Here is a 20390-nt window from a genome sequence, read left to right as displayed (position 1 = left end):
GATTGTGTGACTCTCAACTGACAGTGGAGCTTTGCATTGCAAACTAGCTCTGGACAATGACACTGCAAGAGACAGTAGAGGTAGTGAAAGAGAATCCCGCACACTGTCCATTACGCATGCTTACATTTATTTACTACGTTTCGGTCATAGACAATTCACCTGAGGAAGGTAAGGTAAATAAATGTAAGCATAATGGACAGTGTGCAGGATTCTCTTTCACAAGTTTAACTGGGTAACCTATTCCGACGCACCTGTCCCTACGATAGAGGTGTGCAAAAGCGTTTTGTAAACTGTATAAGGAGACAGTAGAGGACCTTGTGGCGAAGCTCGTCGGCCGGCTCCGCTCCACCATATGGCCGGACTGCGGCCAGGCTCCTGGTGGCATCACAGCGGAGTGGACAGCATGGCCTCGCGAGAGCATCTGTGGTGGAGGGCAAGATGGAGGAAGGAAAGTGGTGACCACAATCAGAATGGCTGACTGTGTCACCACGTGGGTGTGCACAGAGTTTGGATTCTGATTTAAAAAAAAATACGAGACTAACAAAAAATGTGTTCAGTTCAGTTCCAACACACTTGTTTTTCATATCTCCATACACACTATAGGTGGTGGAAATCAGATGTGATTGAATGCTGTTCTGGGCTTTAAAGAAGCCCCAACTCTCCCGCTCTAATGCTTTTCAGAATGATGCCTGGTTACAACTCTGCCTGAGGGGAGTTGCACAGGATTACTGAGCTACTTAGGAAGGGAGGGGGCCTGGGTCTGCTTTACACTGAAGCCTTATTTGGAAAAGGATTTGCGTAGGAGTCCTGGGTGAACTTTCTCCATGTAACAAATCCTTTACTAGAGGGACATTTATATTGTGTCTGTTTAAATGATTGTCAGCACAAAAAAATGCTTCAAAGCACAGTCAAACAGTTGCTCAAAGTGAATCATTACTGGTGGTGAAGCTTGAGTGATCATTTTGTTTTCTTGACGTACTTGCTGTTACTGTCAGATTGTGTACTTTTGCGTTGTTGACCAATTCTACTGTAGCGTACTGTAGGTCTGTGCACTGCACCCAGTTGGATCAACACGTACAGTAGCACAGCCAGCCAGCTGAGCCAAAGTGCAGTTGTTTGTAAGCAGCTCGGGCAGCTGTTGGAACCTGTAGCCAGCCTCCAGAAGGGCGAGGGGTCGGTACGTAAATTGAGCAGCCAGCCGAGGAAACAAGCTGGCGGTGTCAGGCTGAGGTGAAAGCCACTGTCATCTGCTGTGCAAACAATTCTGTCCAGCTCCCTGCCCGGTCGCCCCCCCCCCCCCCCCCCCCCTTCAGCGTACTGCCGAGTCGGCACTACTCGATGGAAGCGCACCAGCTGGCCAATGGCTGTAATGCATTCCAAAGTGGAGTGATTGGCTGATGGAGGACTATGTAAGTGCTCGTGTGTGTGTGTGTGTGTGTGTGTGTGTGCGTGTGTGTGTGTGTGTGTGAGAGAGATTCTTGCTGCTGTGCTACCAATAACAATAATGATTGAAAAAAAAAAGCCCAGAGTCCCTTGTTGCCAACAGCAGACCGGCCTCTCAGTGGGGCGCAGGAGGCTGCCAAGATGAGCGGGAGGGAGGATAGATGGTGATTCATAAAGCCCGTGGTTGCTTTTGACACTTGAATGAATTCTGCGGACTGACTAATTCTGCGAAATGAAAACAGGAAATCTGTTGTGGCTAAACTTCTTAATTTAGTGCTCAATTTCATCCGTATTTCAGTGTGTTGTGAAGCCAGACGTGCTGCTCCTACACTTTCCTGAATGCATACATCAATCAAGGTATTTGTTTTGCGCCACAATGAACGAGGGAGTCATTATCGCTTAATATCATGTTGAATTGAACAGAATTGGATTATTCTAATTGAACGGACAAAATCTAATTCTTATTAAACTGACAAATTTCACTGCATTCTTTACTTTAGTAATGATATGCATGTGACAAATAAACCTCCTTGTATCCCTGTATCCTTGTATGTATTGTGCCGTATTGGACAGCCACTCTGTAGTTGCTGAACAGTGAGTAGTTCTGGCGTTGAGCATTTTGCTGGACCGGTATTCAGATCCCTGGAGTACTTCCTTTGAGCACACAAGCTGAGCTCTAGAGTGGTCTACTTCAGATGCCTGCTCTCAGTGATTCACGTCGGATGCCAGTGGGCTGAAGGGGCAAGCTGAGTCACGGCACCCGCATTGGGCACAGACTGGCATGGTGGCACAGTGGAATTCTGAGATACTCCTTCTCAGAACATTCCATTCCCTTCTTTTGTGACAGAGGAAGTAATATCAGTTCTGATATCATTCGAGGCTGATTTTCTGTATGGGTGCAGAAGCATAGCATTTGAGGAATGTACGGTTGTATCTGTAATAAGTGGAGTTTTGTGTGTTTGATAGAAGGAGACCATTGGCATCTGTTTTATCTTGTTATATATCTGTTATCTGTTATGTATCTTGTTGTCTTCATTGATCGTCATCATGATATTAAGATGCAGTGTAACCACATGAATGCCTAATGCACAGGTTACATTGTAATGATACGGTAGGGAGCTATGCATGCGTACCGATTTATTCTCTGAGAGGAGAGGGATTTGAACTGTGCGAGGAATTATCTGGGATCTAAAGGACTTCCCGCAGGCGAGCAGCATCCCTCTGACATCAGAACCATCTGTGCACATATGGACACATGGAGACAACCATATGGGGTTCAGAGATCATAATTGCCCTGTGGGACTAACCTTTAAATACGCAGAACATTACTTAAGATGAGGTGATTACGATAGGCCAGGTTGATGAAGATGATTTTCTGTTACACAAATGGAGGCAATATCTAGAATGACAAGTAGCCATTTTGGCAGCGTAGATGTTGTTTGTTCTCATACCAGATGTGCTGCACAGTCCATGTGAAGCTTAAGTCAACCAACCACAAGACAACATTCTTTGTTTCTCCTTGTCACTTGTTACATAAAATGAAATGTTTTTAAGATTGACAGTATACTGCATTAATCACAGAAGGGTATTGGGTGAATGCACATTGTTCACAAACATGTTCACAGACCCCTTGTGTGAGTGTGTGGAAGCCAAGGGCTACTACAACACCATCTATGCCCTGGGAAGGACCATAGATAATGTGCACTGCACCCTTCTGAACATAAGGCAATTGCATTAGCAAACTCACAGTCAGTTCACATCATGTAACTTGCTGTGAATGTAGGCCTGCATGCATTAACACAGTAAGCCAACCACACAGCCCCGAGATGCACTGCTATTAGATAATGTCTCCCATGGTAAAGCTTTGCCAATGTGCAATGTAAGCATGTAAAAGAATACATTATTAATACATTAAAAATATATATTTGTATCCCTGGGTATTTGTGCTTGTAGGCTTCCCATTATGTCATCATTAGCCTAGCACAAGCTAGCACGTGCAGATAACCAGAGAGAGAGAACCATGCTCTGTACAGAGGACGCTCTAGAGTAAGTACCATAGTGAGATAGATGAATTTGCCTCTTGTCATTAAGCATGTCACCAGTGTCTGTTCTTGGCTGGTCCGTCTCACTGAACAGGGCTTCATGATGCAGCCCTCATGTATAGAGCACTGATTACACCTCTGTGTACATCACTGTGTGGGGGGAGCGTACCTATGTCCCCCGGGTCCTATTCCCCACTTTGTATGGGACTGGGGAATATAGGACAGATTGTTTGTGATTGTTCACAAACTTAAGGCTAACGGAAAACGGTTTGCAAACGTATGCAAATGTTTGCCTATGTTCGCACATTTGAACGCACCGTTTTAACATTCCATACTGTATGTTATCTTAATGCAACAGAAGTAGTTTGGGAACAAAATAGAACATTGAAAGCATTGTCTTTGCATTTTCTTGTTGAAAGGGTCTATAGATGACACAGTCTTATACATATGCAGCAAAGCCTTAGTTACAGTATATCGAATATCGAATATTATATCGACCTTTGAAAAAAAGATGTTCTCATTGGTGCTCCAGTGTTTTATGTCCAATTGGAAGCCATGTGGAAGGAGGAGCATGCAGCCATGACAGTAAGCCAGAATGACACATCCTTGTTTCCCTTGGCCTTCCTCTCGTCTATTTTCAGTCTCCCTCTGTGTGCTGTTCAGCTCCTACCTCCCACAGATGGGCACTGTGTCATTCATAACAAAACCCCAGATGAGTCACAATCAACAATCTTATTAACAGCGGCTGACTTCTATGAGACCGTAGAGCATCACGTTCACATGTAGTCGCTCCTAGACTTCCATCCAAAACACATGACAAGTCAAAGGTGCTGCCCACACCACCCCATACAGTATAGTTTTGATCGGAACTGAAACCATGGCCTTGGCCTTGCTCTTTGCATCCCCTAGAGAGGCTTATTGTAGAGTACTATCTCCTGTGAGAGACAATGGGCTATAATCCAGCCAAGCTGCTGCAGCTGACTGCGATGCCTGAAATAGCACGGCTTCTTAAAGGAAGCTACAGGGGATGTTGGGGCTTCACGTCAGGTGGGGAGTGGTGACATTTAGACATGGCCGCCTGGGGTTGTTGTTCTTGCAGTCTTAGAAGGCCACACCGGAGATTCCCGACTTCTTTTCCTCATGGCTGTGTGCCATACTCTTTGACCTGGAGAGGTTTTGCGCTGTCTTCCTTATCTGTGTTGTCAACCAGGTGCCCCTGTGGTCACCCAAAAAAACGCAGTACCTTTCACTTTCTTATTTCTGTTGAATCAAACCCTCATTCAGTGACCAATGCTTCTTCAGTATGTTCATTTATTTTTGTTCATTATGAAATGAAATGAACTGAAATGAGGTTATACTGTAATTATCCTACTGTACACTGATGTTGCATTACTGTACATGTAACTGATTCAGTGGGGCAGATTCAGAACTAGCCAGTGTTTTTCCCTCATCTATCCTCTCTCCTCAGTCTCGAAGTCGTTTTTTTCTCTTCTTCTTCTTCTTTTTTTAACCCCTTCTCTTCCCCCAACCTCCTCCCCCCCTCGCTCTGTGTTCTCTTGAGGGGTGAGTGGGCGCAGTGCAGGGCTGCAGGTGCTGTCTCCCGGTGGCCACCCAGTCATTTGCTAATAAGGGAAAGGTGGGAGATGGCTCTTGCAGCTCGTGTGATAGTAATGACATCAGACACTTGTTCTGCCAAGAGGGGAACGAGTCAGCCCACCCCCGCCGAGAGAGAGAGAAAGAGAGAAAGAGAGGGAGAGAGATTGTCTTCAGGGTTTTGCGCCACGTACAGCTATTTTAGTATCCATGAAACAGGGGGCTAGAACCTTGTCACACATGTGGTCTCAGTTTGCCCAGCGCTCAAATGAAACATTAGAGTTGAGTGTTAATATTTTAGTAGATGAATGAATGGTACCTCAGAATGATATATTCGGTGGTGTAATACTGTAATACTTCCTTCTTAATTTGCTCAGATATGAGGAAAAAATACTCTGATGAATCTTTCATAATGTATGAGGAACTAGCCTCCGGGCTAACTAGCTGAGCACAATTTTTTTTTTTTGTAAAAAGCACAATCTGGCAAGCAGCAATAATTCTGCGGGCCCTCGTGCTGTGGGTTTGTAGAGATAATGGCTGTTTCAGTGGCATTGGGTTCGTTTCACCACTGTGATCAAGCACTCAACTACACTCCAGTTTCCCATGCCACACGAGGAGTCCTCCGCCTTGGAAACCTCTGTGACAGCAATGGCTAAGCATGAAAATGTGATGTAGATGTTATTGCCATTATTTGAGTGAAAGAGCATGTGTGCGTGTGTGTGTGTGTCTGTGTGTTTGAATGAGAGCAAGCAAGAGAGAGATAGCGGGAGAACGAGGGACAGAGAGAAAAAAAGAAAGAAAGGACGGAAGAAAGAAAGGGGTCATGTGTCTAACCTGAGAGGGCATTACAAGGTGAATTTCTACTTAGATTCATGTCTTGCCAATCTATGTTTCTCATTCTCTCACAAGGTTGGTGACGCAACTGTTTCATATGGAACCTTTTGATAGTGGCTTCAAAGCCCTGTTTGATTCTGCGTTTAGTGGTTCTCTTCACCTGTAGAAAGGAGCTCTGTTTGAAGTCAGTGCTTCTCCCCGTCCATCTATCTCCATGCGTCATTCAAAGGCTCAGAGGAAGCTCTGCAGATACTGCTGCATTCACTTCCTCCTCCAGACGAGCTGTGTGATGTACTGTATGTGTGCAGAAGGTTTTCAATAGACAATAAACTGTTTGTGTTGTTATTTGCATAGACATATTTTACAATGATTTACAGTAGTTTAAGCTACCAAACTGAGTTGGGTGTAATACACATGTGAAATAAAAATATTAAAGTTAAAGTTAAAAAAAAAGCTAGTTTACTGTGCAGAGGGTTCTTAGTTAATATTTGTTTATAATTCACAGGAAATTATTTTAAACCAATTTCATTGAATGCACAATGGTGCACGTTGAATGCACAAAGCTAAATCTAGTTGAGCTTATCTTCAAGAATTCTTAGAGGATCCACTGGCAGTGTTCTCTCCAGAGATATGTTTTATCATCCTCTATCTTCATCACATGCACAGTACATTTACATTACATTTACATCACACATGCATGAGCATTAGATCAAGTCTTGGACCTTTTTTGAAAAAATTCTACCTCGGGAGACTACAGTACGTTCTGCTGGCCTCGCAACCCCTTCTGCGCATGTTTTGAAGTCCGTCCTGGGATTTGCCATCTTTAATCAGAGCCGCTTTGATTACCGCTCAGCCCTGGCCTCATTCCATCTCCTCTTTTGCACCTGCATCCATAGTCTTTACAGTCAGTCACGCAAGGGCTGGAGCCGCAGCAGAGATACAGAGAGCTACAGTACATCACCCGGTGATCAAAACCCACATAATGCAAGCCGCAGTTCTCTGTACATTGTTTCAACTTTATAAGTATATTTTTCAGCCTTTTTTGCCTTTATTATTATTATAGGACAGTGAAGAGATAGACAGGAAACAAGTGGGAGAGAGAGATGGGGTGGGATCAGGACATGACCGCAGGCCGGATTCGAACCTGGGTCCCCGTGGGCACACACCCGTATATGGCTCGGGCACTGTAGCCTGCTGCGCCACAGCACCCCGACATAATTTCAACTTTACCAATACATTTTTGTATGCTGGTGAAAATGCATTTTTAAGCTGAGTTTTTTTTAAATGTTGGAGTCGTTTTTTAATCAGTGGAAGTGATCATTTAACAGCATGATATTGCGCAATGCTCTCATAGTTTGGCAACCATCTCTGATGGTGCTCTGACATACTGTACAGTGTAATGATGAATAATAAGTTACCCTGAGTACAAAGGTTCATTTCATTGCGCTTTGCATAAGATGATATTCTGCTCTGTCTTCTTCTGTACATCAGTGGGGAGCTTATCTTGCCCCAGTGCATTTGGCTAATCTCAGATGGGTATCATTGCATTCAGTCTGACGGCCCTTATAATGAGCAGCCTTATGTGATGAGTGGAGATGTCACGTCATGTTATTTGACGCTTGGATAACAACGCAAGGGTCACTGCGAGCTGGTCAGTGCTGGGCTCCCTGGACGTACACTCTCCGTGTGCGGCGCGCTGTGTGTTTGGGGACGTGAGGTGACTGACGTTGGTGGTGTGTGCGTGGTCGTAACCCGGCCTGTGTGTGTGTTCCGTCTTCCCCGCAGGGTTCCGCTGATTCGTACACTAGCAGGCCGTCGGACTCGGATGTGTCTCTGGACGAGGAGCGGGAGGGCGGGCGGCAGGAGCGCGAGCAGCAGGCCGCGCAGCAGCTGGAGAGGGCCAAGGTGAGGAAGAAGAGGAAGAGGAGGAGGAGCTCCACACAGACGCTCCTCATTCAAACTTCATTCTCTCACTTCTCACACTCCATACATACACTCCTCACTCTCCATACATACACTCCTCACACTCCATATATACACTCCTCACACTCCACACAGACGTTCCTCATTCAAACTTTATACACTCTCACTTCTCACACTCCATACTGTACATACAATCCTCACACTCCATACATACACCCCTCACTCTCCATACATACACTCCTCAGTCAAACTCTATACACTCTCACTCCTCACTCAGGGACTACAGGTGCAAATGAGCTATTTAGCTAACCCTGGTATAGAAGTTATTCTATGCATGGTCCCTGTCAAATAAAAACCAATAAACTAAACTCTCCATACATACTCAGTCAAACTCCATAAAGACACTCACTCCTCATTCAAACTCCATTCACACACTCCTCAAACCATTCTGTGATTTCAAGTTGATACATGTACATACTGTATGTATAAATAATACATATATGTTAATATATACAGTATAATAAAACATTTTTGGAATACAGGCGAAAGCAGTTGCTTTTGCGGTGAAGACCAATGTCAGCTACTGTGGAGCCCTGGATGAGGATGTTCCAGTGGCTGGAACCGCCATTTCATTTGATACCAAGGACTTCCTCCACATCAAAGAGGTACAAAGTCACTGGAACTACGTAAAGCTGAAAGTATACGTATAAGTTGTCATTGTCTGCTTAAAGTGAAAATAAGCAGTTTGTCACAAGTGGTTTTATGTATATAAATATGTTACAGAAGTGATGTGAATATTTTTGTGATCTACATCAAGTAATGTAGTATATCGTTGATTAGATTAGATTAGATTTGATTTGATTTGATAGCTTACCATGCATGCAGTAGTAGGCTATACGTTAGAGTATTCCATTAAATACTAAGGGCATTTAGTCACATTGTCTAGTAATGTTTTAATCCTTTGCAGAAATACAACAATGACTGGTGGATAGGTCGTCTGGTGAAGGAGGGCTGTGACATCGGCTTCATCCCCAGCCCCCTCAAACTGGAGAACATCCGTCTCCAGCAGGAGCAGAAGAGAGGACGCTTTGGCGGGTGAGTGACCACCACCTGAGCCTCAAGCCCTCCATGTCCACCTGCGCTGTTTCTGCAAGGATGCCCACAGCTCCCAGCATCACCTACAAAATGATCTAAAATGGTTGCCACGTTGGCCTAATGCATTTATTCTAACATGGTTACCATTTAAATGAGGTTTATTTTTTCAATTCATTTATTAAAAAAGTGGATGGTATTTGAGATTATATGATATTTGATATTTGTTAATTATGTCATTTTTATTCACTCTGTTAGAAACACTTAGACCACACCTACAGCACACCTAGACCTGTTAAAAATGCCTTAGATGATTTAGTCATTGTTCACTGAGTCAGTAGTACCATAGACATTCACTCAGATGCTAAGAAGATTTACTCACACACCAGTAGACTGCTGACACCAAAGCAATATCCTCAATGAGATTATATGAAAAAGGACAGTCTCCGTTATTACTATCAGACATTTTCTCGCATTGAGTCCAGCACAAGTGGCGTTGTGTTTGTTAGACACTTTGTTACCCTTGTTTCACAGCGTAATTTATATTCTGCGGTGGCCTTCGCGAGTGGAGTCGCCTGCTTTTTTTTTGTTTTTTTTGTCAGGTTTGATCTATGGTGCTGTCTGCCTGGTTAACGCCACTCCCTCTCCCTTTGTCCTCTGTGTGCTGTGCTTGCAGTAAGACCAGTGGGAATTCCTCCTCCAGTCTGGGGGACATGGTCTCGGGCTCTTTCAAGCCCAACCCTCCCTCTGCAGGTAAACGCTTGCGTGTCAGCCTCAGCAGGGGTGAGAGAGAGAGAGAGAGAGAGAGAGAGAGGAAGAGAGATAGAGAAAGAGATATAGGGAGGGGGTGAAAGCTTTTTGGAGCTGACCCACTTTAAAAACACAGCTGGAAAGAACCCAGTCAATGAGCGATAGTGCCCTCGATATAAGTTCTACTTAAATTCAAGTTCTAAGAATAACTTTAAAAAAAAAGGGAAAAAACTGTGACAGACCTTGAAGTGCTATCCATCATAAGTGTTGTTTTGGGGTTAGGCTCTTTATATGGGCATATTCAATGTTACAAATGATCTGTGGCTGTGAACCCCGTCAAGCAGGATTATATTAATTAAGCTTGTCTAAACTGTCCACATCTTAGAAGAGTTGAGGTGGAGACTGTTTCATTTATTCTCATGCCTCGTTATCGCCAGTGTTCTCCTCCCATTCTGCAGAGAACACAAAGACGGCTTTGATTTATAATACAGCCTCGCAGTGGAGAAAGATAATATCTCCTGTAAAATCTTGCTCTGACACCTAAACTAGTCAGGAAGAATGCAAACAGCCTTGTTTGTTTTTGGCTGTACCTGTATGTGTTCAAATTTGATTCTTCAGTTTTGTTATATTTCCTGAAACAATTTATGATCGAAATCCTCATCTTCTCTTACATATGGGTGTTTGAAATGCAGTAGTTTAAAACTTGCCATGTTCATTATAATGTCTATTGTAAATGTGAAAATATGATGTACTGTAATATATGTAAATTCTGCTTTACAACTGTATAGTTGTTTCAACATGTTTCTTCTCTCCGTAGGAAAACAGAAGCAGAAAGTGGTAAGGGGCCACTCTTACATTTTATGGTTGTTGCTGTTTGTTTGTTTGTTTGTCTGTTTTGTGACTGTGTAACATTTATCCCGTGGACTGTGTGTCTTTTGCATTGGCGTAACAAATAGAGCCCAACCCGACTGCTGTATCAATATTTCTAATAGGAGTCACAGGGTGATGCTGTATTGACATTTAAGCTTAGTTTGGAGATGATGAAGATAATTTGTGTTGCTTAAAATAGCAGGCAATATGTAATATCCAAGTTAAAGGTGGTGTAAAATTTGACAAATTACGTCCCGTGTTAAATGAAGCAGGGCTGCCCATTGACTATTGATTTCTTTTCTCGGTAGACGTATTACTGTGCTCTGAGCGACCCAGCACCCCTGCTCATCAGCAGGATAGTGTGAGCACGATGCTGCCGTCTGCACAAAAGGGCAATCACCCAGCCATTTCCTCTGCAGACTCCCATGTCTATGTAAAATGCAGTGGAAATGGGAGTCACAATCAGCATCCTTCTGCTTAGCGAATGGCACTGACCAAGTTGGTTTGGAGTTTGGGGGTAACACTCTGGACTGTTTTTTCTTATTGTTGTTGTTGTTGTTTTGACAGGCAGAACACATTCCTCCCTATGACGTTGTTCCCTCCATGAGGCCGGTGGTCTTAGTGGGTCCCTCTCTCAAAGGTTATGAGGTATGTTGTATATTCATTTATGTAATCATTTTCATTTAACCGCAATGCCATTTTGTCCCGTTGCACACATTATGAAGAGCATATCAGCACATGATATCAATGACCTCCAGGTTCCAACAGCACTTCCCCACCGCGTCTGTGTCTGACTGTGTCCCTCATTACAGCATTGTTTACTAGCTCACAATAGCATGTTGTGAAGCAGGCAGTGGAGGAGGCAGAACTGACAAGAGACATTGCTCCCCCTTCAGTTCTAGACACTGTTGTGAAACAATGGAGCTCCCTACCAGTCATACGCATGGATATATGGGTTATTGATACAGGGGAGGGAAAGGGGATCGTCGCAGTCGTATGCATGGGTTATTGATACAGGAGGGGGGGAAAAGGGATGGTCTCTCCCTCGGCAGTTTGGAGGGGGAAGGGGACTTTGATTCTGAGGTGGGGGGGGGAGCTGAAATAGTCACAGAATCACGGTCCTCATCTCCGCGCGGTGTTGTCAAGGCAACAACCTTCTGGGTACACCACGTCAGTCTCAAAAGTGGAGCGTGGTTTCAAATTAGAAACAGGGAGAAGGCGACAAAGCATCTGAGAAGTCAATGTGAGACTAGATACAGCAATCATCTGCGTGCAAATAAAAGGGTGATTCATAGCTGGGCAAGTGCAGAGCAGGGGTGGGCTTCATGCTGCAGATTTGTGTATGTTCTAGTGACACGGGGTCTGACTGTGGCACACCTGGGAAATGAATGTGCAGAATATGAAGGATCAACATCAATACCCTATTCATGTGAGGAAGACATAATATCATATAGAGAGGTCTCTGGAGTCATTCTTTCTCTAGTCGGACTCTGATATTGATTAAAAATAGTTCAGCAGAGGAGGGAATTTCACTTGTTTATCATCAGTTGTTTTATTAATGGTAACATACAAGAAGCAAATGGCAATCAATACCTGAAAAAATGTGTTATAAGGGATTAAAAAGACTGTGATATTGGATGTGTTTGCTCATCACTATACTCTTTTTAATTAAGCGCAGAATTGATTAAATGTGATTTTAATGTGTAACAAAAAAGTCTCTACACTTTTTCCATCAAGATCACAGCTTTGTCCAAAAGGATGAATTTGTCTGCAGATATTTAAGAAAAAACAGCAAAGCCATTCTTGTAACCCATCTTAAATGTTAAAAGGTGATGATACACAGGGCAGATTTTTAAGCAATGTTGCTGGGCAACCACATTGGATCTAATTGGATGATCATGACAATTTACCTACTGATGAGTTGTTCAGAGAAATGTTTTTCACCATCAGTGGTATTTCAATATCAGTAGCAAGCAATATGCCACAACCACAGTTGTCTTGAATATCATCGACTTGAGCCTCATTGTCTTCCAGTGAAAACTTTGATCAACTTGCATCAACCACTGAAACCAAAATGAATGAGGCAATAGGCGTCATAGAAATGAGTCTGAACTACCAGTCTTGCGTCTTCCTCTTCTTCCTCTCTCCAGCATCTGCCTAGTCATAGGTCATCTTGAGTGCTACCATTGCCAGACGGTGCTCCTCTCCGACTGCACTCTCTCATGTTGCGCATGTCCTCCTCTTGTCTTTTCTCTCACGCTCCCCCCTGTCCTGCTCCTCTGCCTTTTCCCTGGGATGCCTTGCGAGCAGGTGACTGACATGATGCAGAAAGCACTCTTTGACTTCCTGAAGCACAGGTTTGACGGAAGGTGAGGAGGGTCACACATTGCATGCGATGTTGTGGCTGAGAAGCAGCAGGTGTCTCACAACTCGTAGGATGGCTCATGCACAGTGTGAATGCTGGGGGTGGGGTGGGGGGGATGTCATTGCTGTTATGGAGATAAATGATGCCTTTGAATGGTGCAGGAAAAGTCTGTTTTTCAAAGCCCCCATAACACATGCATGTGTGCATTTCAATTTAACACGTGTGTCATTCTAGTCTCCCTCTTCGTGCTTCTATGCCTTTCTCCTACCATTCCTCTATTCTGGTCATCTAAGGTCTGTCCCGTTTGCCGGTTGTTGCATCATCTCTTGTACTGTATTTTGTTCAGAGGATGTGCAGTAATTTTAGTACCTTCCTCCTTACAGGATATCCATCACCAGAGTGACTGCAGACATATCTCTGGCCAAAAGATCTGTGCTCAACAATCCTAGCAAGAGGGCCATCATCGAGAGATCCAACACCAGATCCAGCTTGGGTATGGCGTTCTCCTGGTTTGAACTGTAACACATTGAGGCTGTGCTGCACACCACACTACACACACTACACTGTGTCTTGGGAGTTCGGTCTTGATGTGTTTTTCTCACGGGTATTAGCACGCTAATTCCTTAGCATTTACACTCTCCCGTCAGAGCGCCGACCTCTGCAGCTGTTCGTTTTCTTCTTGACCCGTCCGAGTGTTGACACGCTGGCTTTCTCTCGTGTCTCCCACAGCCGAGGTGCAGAGCGAGATCGAGCGGATTTTCGAGCTGGCCCGGTCCTTGCAGCTGGTGGTGCTCGATGCGGACACAATCAACCACCCGGCACAGCTCATTAAAACCTCCTTAGCACCCATCATTGTCCATGTCAAAGTGTCCTCTCCCAAGGTAAGAGTGGATTGCATCCGACACATCCACTGCCAGCTATTTACAGCGGCAACCACGGATAGTGTCCCACCTCTGTTATGGTCCATTCATTATTGCTGCCCCCTTCTGGAAATTCAGACATAATTGAGAGAAAAAAAAACTTGATGGCCCAACACATTCATATGCCATCGAGCACACATTAATTCACACAATGACAAGTACAGATCTTAGTACGAATTGATTATTTTTCATTATTTAGTTTTGCAGTCATAATTCATATGACTGATACCACTGAAACTCTGATTGTGTGTGTGTGTGTGTGTGTGTGTGTGTGTGTGTGTGTGTGTGTGTGTGTGTGTATGTGTGTGTGTGTACTTGCTCACGTGCCGCAGGTGTTGCAACGGTTGATCAAGTCACGTGGGAAGTCGCAGAGCAAGCACTTGAACGTTCAGCTGGTGGCGGCCGACAAGCTGGCACAGTGTCCCCCGGTGTGTATCCCACACAACCACTTCCTGCTTCGCCCGTTACCCCTCAGAAACAAACACTGTCATGACTCATTCTCCTCAATCTGTGTCTGTCTGTGTGTGTGTGTGTGTGTGTGTGTGTGTGTGTGTGTGTGTGTGTCTGTGTGTCTGTGTGTCTCCCCTCAGGAAATGTTTGACATCATTTTGGACGAGAATCAGCTGGAGGACGCCTGTGAGCACCTGGCCGAGTACCTTGAGGCGTACTGGCGTGCGACGCATACATCTCTCAGCACCCCGCTCAACCCCATACTGGGAAGGAACCTGGGATCCACGGCACTCTCTCCATATCCCACTGGGCTGCAGGTACACTATGCTTTCGTCAGGCTAGTCACCTACCGTAATTTCCCAACTATTAGCCACAGCTTATACATTGATTTTGCGAAATTTCTTCAGCTATGAGGTTAATACCGTGGGGCAGTTAATATGGTGTTAATATGGTTTTGTTTCTGTTTTTAACTTGCATAAAACACTACCCTGCGGCTTATACACAATGCGGCTTACATGCGGGAAATTACTGTAGTGGTTCACAGAGCTCCACAGTTGGTGACACACTGTACCTGAAGATCAGGAGGCGTTTGGCTGGTTTTCCAGTTGTCAATGTTATGTTGTTATGGCCTATCTTTTCTACCAGAGCATTGTTGCCATTGTGCACAGAGTAGACAGGTCTGAACGACTGTTTAGTGCAGGTTAAGAGTGCTGCTGTAACACTCAACACAATGTCATGAATACTTAAACATTTCTATGTTGTAGGCTGACTGGAAGTGTCATGGAAAGCATTGTTGCATTTTTAGATACATTTGTAATTGTGGATACTAGTATGTTAGTAAATATGGTGGGTTTTTAAAAAAAAAAAAAAAAAATGTAATCGTCCCCTTAGAATTATAAGGTTCTATCTGACCTTTTTGTCAAAATTGAGTTGCTGACATATTCTCATTCTGTAACACGTTAAGAAGGTGAGGTGAAGTGCTTCTTGTAGTTGTATGCATTTTTGGACATTATATCTGAAGAGGTTTGTTCCACTTATCGGTATAGAACCTTAGAATTCCAAGGGGATGAAATGTCTGACTTTCCAATCTATCCATCAACAGGGCCAGAAGAATAAGCAGAGCAATCACACGGGGGAGCTCTCCCCTGCAGAAAAACGTAGCCTCATGACGGCCGACGAGAACTACCACAATAACGAGCGGGCGAGGAAGAACCGCAACCGCCTGTCGTCCGAGTCGCAGCAGAGCCGGGACAACTACCCGCTGGTCGAGGAGGACTACCAGGACCCTTACCAGGACACGTACAAACCCCACCGCAGCCGAGGCTCCCCTGGCGGCTACAGCCACGAGTCCAGGCAAAGGCTATGAGTCCACGCCACTCAAAAAAAAAAAAACTTTTAAAAAAAACTGCAAATACAACTGGTCTCTCCTCTCTGTAAAGCCCACACTGAAAGAGCTCTGGAGGGGGCTCCTGTGAGACTTTTCTCCAGAGTGTTTATGGGAAGTGTAGTACTTCAGTCTTCTTGTGTGGCACAGTCTCCCTGCAGTGTGGTGGCAATAGGCCTCAAAAAAGCCTAAAGCAAAGCGCCACCACTTCCTGCTGACCAAGACACGAGGCACAGAATACTCATAATTGCTGGATGGCGAAAAGTGTAGCGGATATTTTCAGAGGCAGTGCAGAGCACAGAATAGTTTAGGAATTTAGTTTAGGCAGGGAAAATAAGCAGACCATCCACCGAGCCTCTGGGTGTTTTGGTAGCGTGAGTCTCGGGAGCTCTGTCGGTGTTAGCAGGTCAGAGCTGCTGTGGCATGTTGTTCCTGCACCCTGAACCGATGCCAGCATGCGGATATGCTAGACAGCAGCGAGAGCCCCACAGTCGACACGGAGCCTTCCCTTGCACGTTTTTTTTTTTTCTTCAGTAGCCAGTGGAGGCAGTGGAGTGTGATGCATCTTTAATGTCTATTCATTTGTTCCAGTTGTCTTGGTTGGTTGTGAGTATTTTCCGGTGCACTGCGGGGCACGGAAGGAGAAGAAGAAGAAGAAGAAGAAGTTGAAAACACATTCTCACAGTTGCCTAAAATGTTGAGTGAATCTTGTCAGGCTTTGACTTTTCCCCTAGATATTTTCTTCCCAATTCAAATTCAGTGCCAATCATTTCCAAACACAAGGACGTGTCTTAGCTGCCTACTTTTTGGCAGTTGAACCAGCGTTTCTGCATATTGTTCAAGTCCCTATGCCCATATCCTGTACTCCAGGCATGTCGGGGCATCTTTAGTGATGTCTTTTGCGTTTCAGTCGACAGAAAGTTGAGTTGTTCCAAATGATACTGGTTACGTGACATAAAAGGCCACACAGTGAACTCAGAAAGCTGCTCAGCAAGGGGAGAATTAGCAGTAAGATGAATCCGACTGATCTCCCGAGCGTGGCAGCGAACCACAATGTTTTCATTATGTTTGTAGTGTGCCCTTCTTCTTCTCTCAGTGAGCTTGCCAGAGGAGGGGAGGGAACGCTCCATTCGGTAATGGAGAAAGAGCCTGGCTCAGCACAGTAGAGCTCAAGTTTCACTGATCACGTTACACTACTGCAACATGCCCTTCGGTTTTCTAAGAATGATCATATCAACGCCGGGGGGGTAGACAACACAAGGAACTGCACTGTATGTCATCTGTTCTTCAGCAGAGTAGCATCTTATGCATCGGATAGAAAGTAATGCATTTTAAACCCATGACACTGAGATCTGCGGTGTGTCATGTTCTCATCCTGTTGTTGTGGAAGGAGGACAGGAGAGAATTACATAATGGTTATTCTCTTTATCAGTTGTTTGTTTCTCTATCAGTTTATCTCATTCTTATGATGTTCCTCACATAATCCCTAATTGTAGTTCAGAAATGTAGTTTTGGAGGCATTTCAGGCTCTCACGGTCCTTTTCATTTATGTTCAACCACACACCAGTGGGTCATGAATAGTATATAATGTGTTCAGTTTTATTGTGAAACACATTTGATCAGAAAGGCATGCATAATATGAGACCAGGCAACTTCCTGAGGCTTTAAGTTTTTTCTTCAACTTACAAAACCAGAATGACTGAACGTATATGTGATATCCATGTGTATGTAACTGAATAATGGAAGTAACTATGACATGAGCATTTTTAATATAATTTAAAAGTGTAGCTTATTAGTAGCTTCATGATAGCACATCTGAAAGGGCAATCGTACTTTGGTAGCAGCACAAGTAGGATGGTACAATATTGTAGTGTTGAACTTGAAAAAGAGCCATTGGTTCACTTGTTGGCCTGCATATATTTGTAAAGCTTACGTTATGTTAAAGCTTACTAACAATGATCTGGTTTGGGGGTTGGACGGGGATTCAGGGGAATAGAATATATGTGTACAGTGGTTTTGATCCAGTTGTAATTCAGGTCTGGCCAGTTATTTTCTTCAAAGATACCAACTCTAGAAGACTTTTGTAGCAAAGTTATGTAAAAGATATACACTTTTTTCTTTTATTTCACTCTCATCCTGATTAGTCTGTAGAAAAGTATTTACAGATCACTTTGACATTTCCACAGATTAGTTAAATTGAAATCCTGATGATATTCCTCAAAAGTCAAAAAGCCTGAGTGTTTGACCAAGTGCAGTTGGCGATAAGTGTCCTTGCTGTACTAGCACTGCCACCTATTCCACATCTCCTGTTTCCTAAGTATGAATGAGTTACTTTGGGGCCTTCTGTTAAGCTATTCAGGTAAATTCACCCAGTTGTATTAGATTAACCTCTCACAGAGGTGTTCTTGAGGATAATTAAGTTAAACCGAAAATGTACTGAATTAATGGAATAATATCTCAAAATGCCTGTTGAAAGTATACAACCTTGACAAGACAATGCTTCAGTCAAAGTGCTACACTTTGCGGTAAGAGGACATGAATCATTCATTAAAGTGTAACTGTACCCCATAACTCCACCCACTTAACATTTTTGAAAAAGGCTTTCAAAATGGGTGGGACGTTCTGAAATTTGGAAGGGAGGGGCACGCGCGAACCATGGTGATTTCGTGTCAATCTGGGAAAGAGTGCTTCAGACATGGCTTATCACAGATAATGGCAGCAGGTGTTGGGGCGTTTCATTCCTAATTTTTGACGACCCGGTGACGTAGATTCGCCAGAAAAGTGCAGTTACACTTTAATTCATAATTCAAAGTCTGTCATTCATGACCTCATACATCAACTAAAGCATTACAGTGGGTACATCATTGTGAATGATGATTTATTAAACATGATTATTTCTTTTTCTGCCAAAAATGTGGTCATCACTGTTCAAATCCTGATTGAACACAACTTGTTCAGTTCTTTAAACACGTAATTATTCACTCTACCGGTACTTTAGTTGAAGGGCCACAGAATTCATGAACAATTAACCTGCTTAAGAAATCATAAATTATAATGATACCCACCGTAGGCCTACCTAATGTTTTTGTTGATGTGTTTTTCATACATGAGATCATAAACAAGGAATGATTAGAAGAATTAATTAATCATGTATAAATCATGAATTAGTTCATGCGTGAATTGATGAACATATATGTACCCTTACCGTAAAGTGTCACCAGTATATCAGTGTTTAAGCGCAGTCAAATGTGTTGCTCTCCTTAGAAAGCAATATTTCACAAGAACATAGATATATCCCTAATAATAAAAAAAAATCTGGGCTTATTTCTGGGTTAAACAGACAGCGTGAGCCACTGCCCACATATCTTGATGAGTGAAATGAAACTGAGTGTAGTGAGTGGTGTGCCAAAGCTCTCTGAAGCCCTTACACTTTGTTATTGACAAGGGAAATGTTGACAATAATTTTCATAGGCTACAAGGATCCCAGCCAAAGAAATTATCTTCTTTTTGTACCTGCATCTAATGTAAAAAGATTTCGCAAAGAGCATAATTTGATGTACTCACTATGAATATCTACCTTATTTAGTCATACATTGTTTTTGAATCTTTGTGACCCCATAAAACTTGTATGAATTTTAAAGGAAAATGTATTTCACATCATGATTTTGATCATTATGATCTCAAGATACCTCTTTTGTTTAATCATTTATATGTACTCATGACCTGGGCAGGGCAATAGCCATGTTTTTCGCAATGCTGATGAAATTACTTTATGTAGGCTAAAAACTCAATTTGATTATCCCCATGATCGTTTTTTTTAAACTATATAGTTTTTTTCTCCATCCAAACAGGCACGTTTGTCAAAAGGAGACAAAGGGGAAGGTTAATGTAAAATGTCAATTACTATGCAAATGTGTACAGTGCTGCATGTTGATGCTTTACCTCCCTCTGCTAAGTAGCGGCTTTGATGGAGTTCAAATGAAGTTGTGTCGTTATTTTTGTGAAAGATGACAAAAATGCAATGCAAGTCTGCATGCAAAATATATAACTTTGAGTAGCCTAATTGCTGAGAGAGAATATGTTTTATGGAAATTAGACGTGTGAAACCTGACTCTAGCTGCATTTCAAATGTTGTTTTTTTTAATAAAGATAAAGTGCTAAAAATGCTTGAGTTTTAACCTGTGTTTGAACATAAAACGTACGGCCCTAGGCCTACATATGGCCTACATTGGCATACAAGTGTGGAGCAGGCCTCATTAATGAGGAATAGAAAAAAGAAACGTCCTTTGTGCTTATCTTGATAAATGTCTTTCCTTATTGATAATGAAGATTATACTCTCAAAACAACCACACACAAACAGTCATCATAGGCCTACATAGGCTATACATTAAAACAACATCAGATCAAGGGGAGCGTGAGGAAAATTTAACAAGGAACCATGGTGCAAAAATGTTTCAATGTTGCTACCATTTTGCCGGGACAATGGAAAACAAGTGGGCCTTGACAATAGGGGAATGACAGAAAAAGTAATAGGCCTACATTTGCATAAGCCAGGCCTATATAGGCTACACTTATAGGACACATACAGAATATAGCCTACAGATAGGCAGACAAACAGGGCCTAAGGTTGCCCGTCTAAGTTTTAAGGCCAGGTGGGTAGCCTAGTCTTAAAATAAATAATAAATACTGTAGGCTTCATTACCTTGGCCTAATTATAGCCTAC

General features: G+C 43.2%; 1 protein-coding gene across 2 annotated transcripts in view; it reads left to right on the top strand.

The window, feature by feature from the left end:
• Positions 1-19830, top strand: part of cacnb4a (calcium channel, voltage-dependent, beta 4a subunit) — a 32744-nt gene extending 12914 nt beyond the window's left edge. For both annotated transcript variants that reach the window (XM_062534369.1, XM_062534370.1), the window contains 12 exons: positions 7698-7817; positions 8378-8500; positions 8803-8930; positions 9604-9680; positions 10495-10514; positions 11115-11195; positions 12858-12916; positions 13296-13405; positions 13642-13793; positions 14165-14260; positions 14423-14599; positions 15385-19830. In XM_062534369.1, coding sequence (XP_062390353.1) covers positions 7698-7817; positions 8378-8500; positions 8803-8930; positions 9604-9680; positions 10495-10514; positions 11115-11195; positions 12858-12916; positions 13296-13405; positions 13642-13793; positions 14165-14260; positions 14423-14599; positions 15385-15648 — 1407 coding nt within the window. In that variant the 3' untranslated portion in view covers positions 15649-19830. The remainder of the gene's footprint in view (positions 1-7697; positions 7818-8377; positions 8501-8802; positions 8931-9603; positions 9681-10494; positions 10515-11114; positions 11196-12857; positions 12917-13295; positions 13406-13641; positions 13794-14164; positions 14261-14422; positions 14600-15384) is intronic.
• The last annotated feature ends 560 nt before the right edge of the window (positions 19831-20390 follow it).

This window comes from Sardina pilchardus, chromosome 4 (genome assembly GCF_963854185.1).
Source record: "Sardina pilchardus chromosome 4, fSarPil1.1, whole genome shotgun sequence".
In the NCBI taxonomy this organism is placed as follows: Eukaryota; Metazoa; Chordata; class Actinopteri; order Clupeiformes; family Clupeidae; genus Sardina; species Sardina pilchardus.
This window is presented reverse-complemented; position numbering and strand designations above follow the sequence as displayed.